Source organism: Anser brachyrhynchus (genome assembly GCF_964034855.1).
Source record: "Anser brachyrhynchus genome assembly, chromosome: 7".
NCBI lineage: Eukaryota > Metazoa > Chordata > Aves > Anseriformes > Anatidae > Anser > Anser brachyrhynchus.
In genome coordinates, this window is record NC_137701.1 from 20,250,875 (window position 1) to 20,264,568 (window position 13,694).

Below are 13,694 nucleotides of genomic sequence, written 5' to 3' on the forward strand. Positions count from 1 at the left end.
CACCAAAAAATGGGAGAGTGCGTTTTCACATATAACCAGGCTTGCACAAAATGGGAACTGAACTCCAAAGTTCATCTCCAAAAATACAGGCTCTGGTAGATCAGATAAAGAACAGCATCATGACAGAGGTCCAGATACACTTCAGGAGGTCCACTGTCTCTTATAGCATATACCACTCTGCAGCACTGTAAATTAAGGGAGAAAATGTAGATTCTCTATGCAGGGGAATAAAGCCAGTATCTACAGCACATAAAAAAAATAAAGTTCCAAGACTGTTAAGAGTTGAGAGTAACAAAGCAACGCCTCTCTTCTTTCTAATTCCTAATTTCTAATTCCACAAGGTAATGGTGTTAATATTAATGAGCCAAGAAAACCCTTGCCACTCATTTTCAAATGTTCATTCGTGTTCTGCACTCTGCATCAAATCCTTCATCAACTTGAAGGTTCAAAGGCTGCAAGGGAGACAGGGTTACTCAGGGCTACAAGCAAAGAAATAATGTAGTGCTTTAATCACAGACCATCCCTAAGTAGAAACCATAAATTAAATATCTACACCTATAACACAACCTTTCTTGAGAAATGTTATGTATTTTACAGAATGATAATTTCAATTCTAAGTAGACTTTATCAATGTCTACAGGTGTTTTAATCATCTATTGGTATATACTTAAGTGATAGTTTGATGGAGCATGATCTACAGCACTAATAAAAAATATTGAACTATAGCTTTAAAGTACCTTACCATTGAGTCATAAATCCCACTTTAATAGGAATTATTGTGATTTTTTTTCTTTTTGTGATTTAATGCAGTATGGCTATTTTATGCTAAATTTAGCTTTCCCACATGAGGCTCATAAACCAGAGAGCATACAAAAGAATGATGATAAACTATACCATCATACATAAATGAAAAAGACACATCTCTCTCAAAGATTTAGATGCTGGATATCCTTGACCAATCCCCTCTTCCCCCACTCCCTTAATTTGTTGATCTTAAAGACCTTACACTTGTTGATTTTAAAGACCTTAGAGACCTTACACTTAGCTTCAGTTTGGGTTCCAAATACTAACACACCCAGAACATTACTATGAACATAGTGCTGACATTGGTGAAATTCATGAAATATTTTCAACACTTGACACTTAACTTTTTAGTAGTGGTATCTGAAAGCTTTAAGTGACAAATTCAGGGCTGCAGCCTGGAGGAAGCAAATGGAGCAAGCTGCTCTCCCATCCAATGAACAGGCAACTCTGTCATACAGAGTGATGTGAAGACAACCAACACAGTCTCTTTGGACTCCCACTATTCCTGTGCCAAACATTTGCTGTCAAATCATTTTTAAGGATTATAATGAGAAAGTTGAATCACTGAATGTGTTTTTTTGAAAATTACGAAGCTTTGCATCTTCCAGCAATGTTACTCTTGTACAAGGAGGTGTGTAATAAAATAGACATTGTGCTTTGCCATACTAGAAATCCTACAAATACTGGACTAGAGCATCAAACAGACGAAATTTGAGAAAAAATTTGCAGTTACTATCCAGCTGACAAAATCAAGGTCTAGTTTGTGATGACGAACCCCGTGGATTTGGTATTAGTTACATTATGTTACTGACCTAGGTCCTTTCAGCTGTGTTTGGCCTGTGTTAGTGAGTCCCATTACTTTGTTTTCATGATGTTAATGACAACAACAATAATTTTTAAAAGGCAAATATCAGCTAACACAGAGCCATCTTGAGTTTGTTTTATGGCTGTGCATCTAGAAATATTTGTTAAAATTACTCATGTAGCTGGGACAGCTGTATGCATCGTATTTTGCTGTTTTAGGAATTGTGTGCTATTTTGGGCAAGCCAGACAAGCCTTTGAATAAGTGGCTTTAGTGTCTCACTTGGTAGATGGCAATAGTGGCTAAATGATTAAATGGCAAAAATAGCAAGCTAGTACTTATTATCAATTTTTTAGGTTGCCATAGAATAATGATGGCACACAGGTTTTGCAAGAGGAAATTATCCAGCTTTGCTAGTCAATTCTGAAGCCAAACTCCAAATTTGCTTGTTTGATTGGGTTGGCATTCTTCCCTCAGAGCCTAGAAAAAGCTTCCATAAGCTTTCATTGGCCTAAATCAGAAACATCTGTCAAGAGCATGAATTACTCATTGGTTGAAATCAACAATCAGAAACCTGCACAAAGGCAGATTTTTTCCCCTCGGATAGGTGACAAAGCATATGCCATTATTACTCTGCATGTCAACCTGCATATGTATTTTGTTGAATTGCTAACTCAGTCCAAGTCTGAATCTTACTTCAAGCTCCCATAGTGATGTTTTAAAAGTGAAATTAAACACCCTACACATTTCTGTCCTCCTTCAAACTGGTGTTTTGTTATTCTTCTTAACAGTGCACAAATGTATTAGAAGTTCCAGAAAACTAAGGGGGAAAAAAAGTCTTACAGCCCTTAAGAATAGCTGTAATCCAGTGGAAACATAAACTTAAACACTAATTTGTTTTCTGTCTCATGCTCTTCTGTTTTAGATGCAGAGAGTTGATTTAGAGCATTCTGTGAACCCACTTCCGAACCCAAAACAAGGCCCCAGCTACAGGTAAGAACTATACCCCTCTGAAAATAAGCACAAATACAGAGAACTATTCAGCACATAACTGTGAAGTGTCCGTGCTAGGGTATGTTTAGCCGGCCATGCTAATTGCATCCAAAACCCCACGCCCACGCTTCTGCTGGCATTGCTCCATCTCCCCATTTACTACAGCTCTGCCTGTTTCCCTCTAATAGGGTCTGGCAGATTCTCCAGTCCTACTATTTCTAATCCTGACATCCCTTTGCCAAATTGTGGAGCCAGCTTGGGGAAAAGGAAAACAAAACAAAGCAACCATCATCTTCAGCTGAAACTCACCCGCCTGCATGGCTTCCTTCCAACATGTATGCCAATGCCTGGTTGCTCCTGGAGCTACTGCAGGAGTTGGAAACTTGAGGGGAAGAAGAAAAAATACACAACAGGCTAAGAAATAAATGTGTTAGTGGCTTCAAAAGCAACAGCCATCTGTTTTCCTTACTCCCTGGCAGCCACAGGAGCTCCCTGCAGTGCGGATGGAGATTTGGCAGGTTTTTGTAACCCTGTTGAGCTTTTACTATCCCTACCAGCATCCCCTGCTGCTTCTCTGCACACCCTTAGACCAATTATACTTTGACTTTTTCCTGCAGCAGCAGCATTGCCAATACAACCTTACACTCAGGAGCACGTTAATCACAAACACCTTGTCAAAAACAGCAAAGTTCAACTACTGCTTAAGCAATGAAAGTGCTTAAATTTGGAATTAATATGATGTTGCAGCCATTCTGCATCCAAACCATAGGCAAATTGGTTTAAAAATATAGCTGAAGAAGAGTTTACACCTTTGAAAATGAGCATGCTTTAGCTCTGTGATAGCACGGTCTGACCTATATCACCCCAGATGTCGAGAAATTTTGTTATAATTTCCAACTGTGTTATAATTTTATCTTGTTATAATTTCCAACTATGGATACCACTTGGAATTTTTATTTGCATAATGTTTCTTTCCTGTGCAGAACGTTGCCAAGAAAAAAGAGAATGAAACCTGTCACACAAATGCAACAAAGAGGATTCAGGGACTTTATTGTCAAGTAGATTTGAACTGACTTCAATGTATTTCATTGCCATAAAATCAGAATAGAAATTACCTCCATGTTTATTATTAATATTTCTCATCATGGTTTTCTATAGGTCAAATTTAAGGAAAGCAGCAAGTATTAGGAAAATGCAGTACGGAAAAGAATGTAAGAATATACATAACCCACAGTAAAAAAACAGCTGCCCACAACCACAATCTTCCCTTAGAGTAGCAGCTTTTCATTACCAGTTCTTCAAGGCTGTTTCTGTTCTCAGTTATCACAGTTTTAATATAACTTAAATCACTTCCTAGAGACTTAGTTGTCCGGATTTTACAAAGCGTTATGTGCTTTGGGGAAAACCAGAGTTCTGCATACAGTAATCTGTTGTGCAAGAGCAAGAGCAGCTGGTGTATCTTACATAAAGTGGCAAATAGCCCAATGCAATAAAATGTAAGCATGTTCATAGCAAGAGCAACTATTGGCATAGAACAGATGCCAGAATGTGTTTCTACTTGGATCACAAATAATATGATAAAAGATAAACAGGTCATAATGAAGACAAAACAACAGGATACATTTCCATAAATATGGGGGTGACAGATTCTCTTTGAAATTTAAATTTTCTTACTTGTTTATTATACATATATTTAGTGCTCCAAGTTACAAGGTCAGTGCTATCACCCAGATCTAAGCAAGCTGAAGTCCAATTAGTTAATTTATCTGTCAGTCACCTTCACTGTGTTGTTGGTTGGTTTTTTTTTGTTGTTTTTTAACATCAGCATCAAAGCAGAACTAGCTAAACAGGACATGGAATCAGTGAATATTTATATTTGGGAACATCTTTTTTTTAAAAAGAGAAAGAAAGACAACGGAAGGAGATTGTCTGTTCAAACATAGAATCATTTAGGCTGGAAAGACCTTCAGGATCATCAAGTCAAACCATCAATATGACCTACCGAGTCCTATCACTAAGACATGTCCCTTAGTGCCACATTTGTTCTTTTCTGACTAGTGCTGCAATACCTTTAACCACGAGGTACACTTGGATCACAGATTACTAAATGCTCTACTCCTGTATTAGCAGAAGGCTTGGACTTGGCTGCATCCCAACTGTAATATGCATTGTATAAATGTAAAGTAGTTGACACTACAAGAAGAATTTCTGTGACATGGATGATGGAAAAGATGTGACCTGCTCAGGACTTCTGAAGCTACTGAAGTATAGACTAAGAGTAATAACAATAATCTCCATCACATCTGGATCCATTCTATCCATGGAGTTAGTGGCAATTTTATCACTGACTGCAGAGGGTAGAGTTCCAGGCCCTATGTTTTCCATTCATCTGCAAAAAGAAAGATGATCTTATGAAAATTCCATATGCTGTCAGAAGACTTCAGTAGTCCCTCCTATTGGGCAGGCATTTACAAATCTCCTTTAAGGCTGTACTTTCTCTCTTTTATCTTTTTTAAAGGAACATCCACTCAGTTCAGTTCTGCAAGATGAGGAAGTCCCCATTTTCTACTTAAACAAAGGATCTTGGCAGAAATTCCTAGTATTTCAAATAATTAGTCCCTTAGAAATCTTTGTTTTCTTATCTTTAGAATCAACACAATCTATGGGCCTACAAATATGTGTAGCCAGAGTCTTCAACCAACTCAACCTGTAAGCCACTGGCCAAGTTATATGCCAAGGACTGAAATTCCTCCCTGGGTCAATATTGACAGGTATGAGATAAAAAGAGGAAATATGGAAAGCAAAATGATTGCTTTGATTCATTTTCTCCACCTTTTTGGTGGGCAAAATTGTGATGATACTAAAATTTAACATCTTGCCTTTTGCATATTGATAGCAGCAGAAGCATGGCTTAACTATATGTGACAGTCACAGTAACTCTTTGTGCAATACATTTAATGTTCTTTGTTTAATGAGAGCTGAGATACCTCCTGTACACTGTCCGTAACAGTCCTTCTCTGAGGCTATAGTCACACATATAATGCAAGATGAGGCTGCAGAGGAAATATTTTCTTCCTTTCAGCTATGACTGCAACATCATCCAAAGTGAAATGAATGTTAGAATGACTCTGTGAAAAACAGAAAATAAAAGCTAGCAGAGGGAGCTGCCCCATTCTTCTGAGTGGATTAACTCAGCTTCCTAGTAATGATAATTTTGACATTGCTGTTAATAAAGTCTTTCACTTATCTTTTAAGGTCAGATAACTTCCATGAGTAAATTCCCATTTCAGGGCCACAGGCAGATAAGATTTGTGATGTAATGCTTAGCTCCTCTCATCTCCCCTCCCCTTAACTTCCTAGTCAATAAGACACTAGTCCTAAGGGATCTATAGGAGCCCATGGTTGGATTGAAACCCACCACAACAATCAGCAAAACAATCCTACTGTTAATCTCTCCATAGTCCATTGTGAGGTGTGCCCAAGTTTAGCCATTCCAAAGGCAAAAATTTATGCATGTAAAAAGCTTGAAAACATTGCACCACCTTCTTCCCTACTGCCCTCCTGCAAGTCTGTCCCCTCTATTTAATACATTCATATATGAACAAAGACTAGAATCTGTAAGTGGAATTTTTACTCCCAAATGAAGGATTCACGTATTCATTGATAAAGGTTCTGAAAGTTGCTTTACTTCAAGAAAAACACCGTCAGTCTCCTCCTGGCAAGGAGTAATGCAACGGTGCTTCTGCATATCAGCTTGAACCGGTGGAGTGCTGGTCTACTGGGATGGAGGACAAAGGGTCCAGAGTGATTCTTTATCTACGCTTCTTTTTTAAAAAAGCACCCCTGTATTCATGAAACAAAATGTTCAGGAGGGTAGTGTTTTGTTTTGAGCTGTCAAAGGCAGGGAGAGGGATGGGAGGAGGATGGAAGATTGCCATGGAGAAGTTCAGAGTAAGTGACACTGGGCTCAGGCCTGAACTTGAAGTTTGTGTGCTTAGAACTCAGTGGAAAGGAATACGCTGAAAAGGAGCAGTGCTGTTGGATTTTAGCGCATACCTTTTGCCTCTAAAAAAGGCAAAGTAAAAAAGGGAGAAGAATATAAATCTCATTGTCTTTCCTCAAGCCAAGAAAACCACTGCAGGAAGTTGGGTCTGCTGGTTGTCTGTGCCAGAGACTTGAGATATCTTCACTAGGTTGTTTGATTTGATTTCTTTTTTTCTGGAGAAGGTCTGGACCCACAGCAGGACTCCCTGGAAAGAGGCTAATTTTTTTGTTTGATGGACATTATTTGAAGACTATTTGTTTGGGTTTAATTGTTACCCAGGAGTTGGACTTGATGATCCTTGTGGGCCCCTTCCAACTCAGGTTATTCTATGATTCTAAGTGCCAGAATAAATCTGACAATAGCTTTGGTTGCCCAAGAAAGGGACATGGAACAGTACTGTACAGCCATGCTTAGGCTTTGCTGCCAAGCCTCTGCGAAGGGAAGGGTGCTCAGAGGAAGAAATGCACTCTGCAGAGAAACAAAGTTTTTTTTTAATTATTCAACAGCTGAGACTTCCAGCACACATGAGCCTCCTCTATTTGTACATATGAACACCTGCACAGCACATCAGAGCCCAATGACAGAAAGTTATACTTCGCATATGGATCTCTGTGTGAACAAAAAGGAAAAAAAAAAGAGGGAAACACACAGTTTAGCATGAACATTATGGTCTGGATTATGGTTTAGAGGCTTAGCCCTTTCTCACTTGTCAGGAGGAATGAGGAGTTGTTCTGCTGGTATTTTGGTATTTTAGCACAAATGCCTCCTGGGGCTTAAAAAACATTTCCTGTAGCAACAAGTACCTGATAGGTTCAATGGGTGCAGCTTGAACTTGGCACTCACCAGCAGATCTAGCACATGCTGTAAAGGAATGGAGCTTGGGACCATACACCTATCACCCTCAGCAGGCTCACAGCTTTCCATGCTGCCTCTTCTGTCACAGATCCAGTGCAAATCTGACCCTGCTTAGGAAGAACATCTCTTCCAGCAGAGACTCTGCTCCCCAGGAGAAAGTGAAGGAAATATTCTTTGAGCTTACTCTATCCTAAAGCATTCAGATTACTGATATAGCTACCAGCTGCTATGATAGTTTGAATAATATAAACACCTGCCTGCTGCAATGAGACAACCAAAGCAATAGACATTTGGCCACCATACAGCTGGAAATTACTTTTCAGCACTACAGAACCAGTCTGTACAGTTACAAACAAGTAAGCTATAGCTAAAAGATAGGATAATCCTTTTCTGGTCTGACAGCCATCCAATCTTCTGGATGCATATATGTTTTTTAAATGGTCACTTTAGCTCTGCGTTGCAGTTTGTTTGAAGCCAAGAGCTTATTGCCGTAAGAAAACTGCATTCCTTTGGGTTAATATTTCACTTGACAGGAATCCTTTCTGGCTGGAGATTGACTATGCAAACAGGTTTGTATCTCATTGTTTCCAGGAACAAGAATTTTTCAAACCCTTCTCAAACACAGCTGAATCAAAACTTATACTACCTAATTCTGTGCCTTCTATTTAAATCCATAACTCCAAATGTACTCCTTTCTCTAAGAATGTTTATTCACATTAGTTACATGCTATTGAACTACCATATATGTATATTAATCACAGATTGGATACCTTAAAACCATACGGTTTCAGAGGTCATACATAAAAAGCCATGAGAATTATTTGATCTCAAAGGGACAAATCCCTTTCTTTTCCATTTGGGACTCTCACCTCACTGTGTCTAGTCCTATGTCAGGAAATTTGTCTTCTAGCTACATTTACTAACATCTTCTCTGAGTAACATACAACACAAACATAACATAAAACAAAAATATCACATGCCGCTACATTACCTAATCTTTTATTCCTGTCTTTGTTGTCACTAACAACAAGCTGTGCCTTTCTTCTGAAAGCTTTTACATGGGTGACCACAGTCCATGTCATACCTTACATACTGTGGGCAGTGGAACAACTTGGGTTTTAAGCTCCTACTTTTTACTTTTACTTTTGTCTTCTGGAGTTAACTTTAAGGAGGTACACCAGAAATCTGGGCCTTAAGCTGAGAATAGAAACACTGGAAAAATAATAATTGAGTCAGAAAAGCTAGTAAGCAAATCAAGTTAGTAAGATGAATAAGGCCAATGAATCACAGAGAAATTACAAACTACATGTTGTCAAGTAGGGTTTGCTTTTAGAATGCTTTTGCATTTTGTAGAATGCTTACTTCTCTTTCAGTGCTTTGAGTCTCCTAACAGCAAATCTTTACTGAAAAATGTGTGTAGTGAATGTTAACAAGATGTTTGCTTTAACATCTTTCTAGGCCAAGTATATTTCACCTACAAAACCTCAGTTCAGCTCTATTCAGGACTATTGCTCTTTGGCTTCCAAGAGAATGCATCATCCATTACCCAGCAGCAATGTTGAAAAAAAAGCTAGAACAAACTATTATTCTATATCACTTACAAATAATACTAATCATAAATACTTGTGATATACAATTATATATCAGAAAAAAAATCTAGTATTAATTATTTGTAGGACTAACCTTAGAACACCTCTTCAAAACATATCTAATTACCTCTCTTCTGCAATGTGTCAGCGATAGAGTTAAGAAGGGAGTCTTGAGTCCTCACCCTCATAAATACAGGCAGGAGTTTCCGGTCCACACACTACCAGTGAAATCAATGCAGCTCGCACCGTCCCCTTCTTGGCCGTCTCAAAGACAGACAGGTGATGACTCAGAGCATATTGCTAATTTCCTCCTCTACCCTTGGTTCCTGAGGAAGCCACAGCCCTCTGTATCGCGTAGTATGATATGCATCAATAACATGATTAAAACAGGTCCCTCAGGCTAGTAACAAGGGCTGTTAATGTTAGAATTCATGAGCATAATAGGTCACTCAACTTGCTTGTCCTGTCCTGTTACTGGACTTGTGCACACCACATGACAGAGAGAGTCTGAATTTTCATCAAATTCTGGATAAGTCTTGTCACAAGGTGAGAAGCCATATCCCATGATTCTCAAGTACCTCTGTAAGAAACTCTTCTACTTCTTCTACCTGAAATGTTGGGCATCACTAAGGCTGTTTAGGGACTAAGGTCCCTGCAAATGTAGTCCTCTATCCTCAGTGTCAGTAGAACAAAAAACTAGAGTGGTTTAATTCCATCTTGAGTCTCAGTCACTGTGCTTCAGCCAGGCACATGGTTTTTATACATAAAATACTGAAATTAAGAACTACATTGACTAAGACAATCTTAGCAGAAATTCAGCTTCCTGGATAATGGGCTCAACATGTTCCTTCCCTTTTTTATTTACTTAGAATACTTTTCTTTTTTTCCACAAGTGACACAGGCATTGGGTTAATCCTTCAACTCCTACAAAGGAGACGAGCAGAATGCTAAAGGAATTGCTGTGAGGTGGCTGGGCACCATTCACTCACTATGTGTCATATATATATCATTCTTTAGATAGTGCAATGCAATGATAAAACACCCATCAGAGTCAGAAGTACAGTTGTGGACAAAGGTCAAAGGCAGGTAGTTTACAATCCAGCATCTAATTTGTTCCTTCTAGTTATGAAGGAGAAAGAAATCCTCATGGTTATCCTGCTTCCTTCAACAGAACCCGCTCCACTGACATGGAGCAAGTACCACTATGCCTCACCATAGGTGAGGAACTTACAGCTATCTCATTCTCCAAGTCCTGCCAGATTTGTGCACGTGTTAGTAAACTAAACATTTGTGACTCAATCCAAAGCTAGCTGTTACTACTTATTCCCACTGATTTCTATCAGTTTGGAATCAAGACTTGCCTTAAAAGAATTCTAAGTCATTAGGATAACATTGTGTTCTACCTCTTTTTATTACATCAGTATTGTGTTGTGAGAAGTGCTCAGTTTCTCTTAAATTACATCATATCTACCCAAAACAAGGCTAAACAAGGGACAGGCCTTGTACTGAAGACGAAAGCCTAGGGAAATGTGCATTTTCTGTTCTTATAAATATACTCCAGTGGCAATTAGTTCCCAAAGTGAGCAGAGTCTTAACAATGCTTGAAAGAAAAGACCATCAAGACGGAAAATATTAATGGACAACAACCAGACTGAATAAAGATTTTTGGATATATAAAAGATGTTATACAAGTGCATAGCTGGAACATGCGTTTTACAATTTACCTAGAGCGTGGCCATGCTGATGGACATTCAGAGGCCCTCTGCCCTGCAAGCCGCAGCAACCCCTCCAAGAGACAGCGGTCACAGACTAAGTGGCCTTGCTCGGAGCAGAGCTGACGGGAGAGTACAGCCCCACTGCAGCCCCACTTCTTGAAGTTCTCACATTTGGTTTTATTCAGAGTGGGGCAGAACCAAAACCTCTCACACATTCTTGTTAGAGGCAATCATTTCCACACATTTCTTCAGACCAAAGCCAGAGTTTTATGAATCATAAGGGGCGGGCGACACTGGGGGAATGATTCCATTATTCAACTATTTTAGCATTTTACTAGTCTTTGAACTTTTGCAGATAAATTGGATTACAGGAATAATTCTAGGAAACAGCAATGCATTATTTGATAAACACCTTCTCAGGTGTTTGTCTACAGAGGGGGAATTTGAGTGGTACTGTTTAGGCTTTATTAACTCTAGTGTTTTCAGCCACATCTGTGCAGAGTGATCTAGATGAAAACAAATGCAAATAAGCAGAGTTTAAACATGTCTAATGTGAGCAATGTGCTCACACTGTTTATGCTATTCACACGCATACCAAACAAGCAAGTTTACCTGCTTTTTTATTTGCTGTTTACCCTTATGCGGCTTGTACTATACAACTGTCTTAACATGTATTGACATGTTGAATCCCTACGTAAAACACAAAAAGGTGTCTTTCCTTCACTGCATGTGTACCGGACATTATACCCATGCAAAGCAAAACAATAAATTGTTTATGCTACCACTCTGACTTGATAGTGCTTCTGCTCTCTTCCTACTTGTTTTACAAAGAAAAAAAAAATCTGAGAAAGCAACAAGGAACAGGGATCTGTATGTACATAGCTTTCCAGTTTTGTTTAGCTTGGAACAAAAGAATTTTTTAATCTTCAGCAATTAAGATATGAAGTACAGAACAAAGGACTATGCAAATAAGATGGAAAGAACAGTACCCAGTTTTCACCTGGCCTAACCATCTAGAGCAGACCGTAGCTTTCTGTTGCGAATTGCTGGTCACATCGATGTGAAAATTTTAATTACAGTTATTTTGGTTTGTAGTGTGGCCAATCTGAAACATCTGTAACCCAGTTGACATGAACGTTCACAACTAGAATGACATTAAATTTGTTCATGTAGATACAGTGCTACAGAGTGCTTGCAATACTTCACTCCTTGAAGAACTGGGAGTCAGATCACAGAATCTGCACATAGTCACTCAAAAGCAGCACTTGAATAATTCTATCAAAGCTTTGCAACCCAAATGTACTTTTATAATGGCTGCTACTAAAGTACATTTTCCCTTTGGACTGGTTTGTTTGACCTTTATACAAGCATTGCTGACTTGGAACAGTTGGTAACTCCAAATGAGGACACCTGCATGGCCAATTACCTGCACATGTCTGAGCCAGGCTCGGCACATGGAGGTGCACCTGGGATGGAAACAGGCAATTACAAGAACCAAGGCATTACTGAGAGCAGGTGAAAACAGGGGTGGAGCTGAAACAAGATTTTTTAAAATTGTTTAACTGGATGAAAGAGTAAACATTGAAAAAAAAAAAGGCAAGGTTTTGTAGACTTTCAGGGTGGAGAAAGCCACATGAAAGGATTAAAAAATGAAGTTATAGTAACTTAATTTTACAAATAAAGGTTTATTAACCTGATAAAGTTGTGAAGGAACTAGTTTTAAATAGTAAGTAAAGGATACATATATATGTAAAAAAGGTGAGTGGAAAATGTTTACCATTTGAGTCAGTCATTCAAACTTCGCTGTTGGACAGAGAGGTAAGAACTTGTATTAACTTTATAGAAGAGGTTGTTCATTTATGAAACAAATTTCATTTGTTGTTCATTTACTAAAGCTGCCTCAAGATTTTATACAAACAGATACAAATTAACTGTCCTATTTTAGTGACATAATTTGGAGAACTAGATAAACACTTTAATGACAGTTCTAGAAGGCTGAAAAGGCAAAACAAAACTTTAAATACAAATTAACTCAGGTTAGAGGGATGTGATGCTTCAATATTAGGAGTTTAGCATAAGGAAGAAAAATATTTTTCATATGCTACTGGAAGAAAATTGTAGCTGCAGAAAGGTATTGTTTGCTTCCTTCTTTAAAAAGAAGATAGAAACTTCCGAGGAGCAAAAAGAAACAAACCATCATTTGTATTGTATTCAGTTTCAAAAAAAAGTTTCAGAAAATTAGGGGGGGTTAATTGTTTTCATGGAAGTTTTGTATTATTACAAACTCACCAAACCTGCATCATTCAAAGAGGTTACTACTCTAGGGAGGGTATAGCAGGATCCAGCTTTGTCAAGGATGAGGCTTCTCCACAGCCATATGACTGCTCCTTGATTGCAGGAATAGTGCTGATGGGCTACAGCCGTCTTACATCTCCCAGAAAAGGCACCTGCAGTCTAGCTGCGTTTGTGGTGAAAGCTGTATTCATAAACAAAGTCACCTCTCTACCACATCTCTTGGTAATGGAGAGGATGAAGAGAGAGTCGTACGATCAGATCACTTGGCACGACTTTGTGGGTCCCAATGAGAAGGGTCAAGTGCTGATGACGGAGCAGGTGATTTAGGAGACCGTACTAGGGACAGAAGGGTAATGTTTCTGCTACAAAACTTAAATTGAACCAAAGTTAGATTGTACTGCTGGACTCTGGAAAGGAATGCCTGTTACAGTAATATTAGACATTAGAAGGAGCAAAACAAAAACTTCAAAAACAAGATCTTTCATACTGGCAGGAGATGGTATTTCAACTCCAACAAATCCCTGTGGGCAGAGCACAAGGTTTTATTCCTTATCCCAGAGTAATAATAAGAAATTATGTATGGGTTTCTAAGACT

The 13,694-nt window shown here is 38.6% G+C and overlaps 1 protein-coding gene and 1 long non-coding RNA gene across 5 annotated transcripts in view; one reads left to right on the forward strand and one right to left on the reverse strand.

Annotated features, from left to right (window-relative positions):
* LOC308198479 overlaps positions 1-9,322 on the reverse strand; it is a 42,110-nt gene extending 32,788 nt beyond the window's left edge. The window contains exons 1-2 of the long non-coding RNA XR_013953954.1: positions 9,184-9,322; positions 2,910-2,982 (exon numbers count right to left, since the gene is read on the reverse strand). This is a non-coding gene — a long non-coding RNA (uncharacterized lncRNA). The remainder of the gene's footprint in view (positions 1-2,909; positions 2,983-9,183) is intronic.
* LOC308198474 (uncharacterized protein) overlaps positions 1-13,694 on the forward strand; it is a 65,401-nt gene that overhangs the window by 36,195 nt on the left and 15,512 nt on the right. For 2 of the 4 annotated variants that reach the window (XM_080600912.1, XM_080600913.1), the window contains exons 4-5: positions 2,533-2,600; positions 5,249-5,371. In XM_080600912.1, coding sequence (XP_080457038.1) covers positions 2,533-2,600; positions 5,249-5,371 — 191 coding nt within the window. Of the gene's footprint in view, positions 1-2,532; positions 2,601-3,583; positions 4,990-5,248; positions 5,372-13,694 lie in introns of those variants that run through there. The other 2 variants (XM_080600914.1, XM_080600915.1) reach the window with 2 other exon arrangements.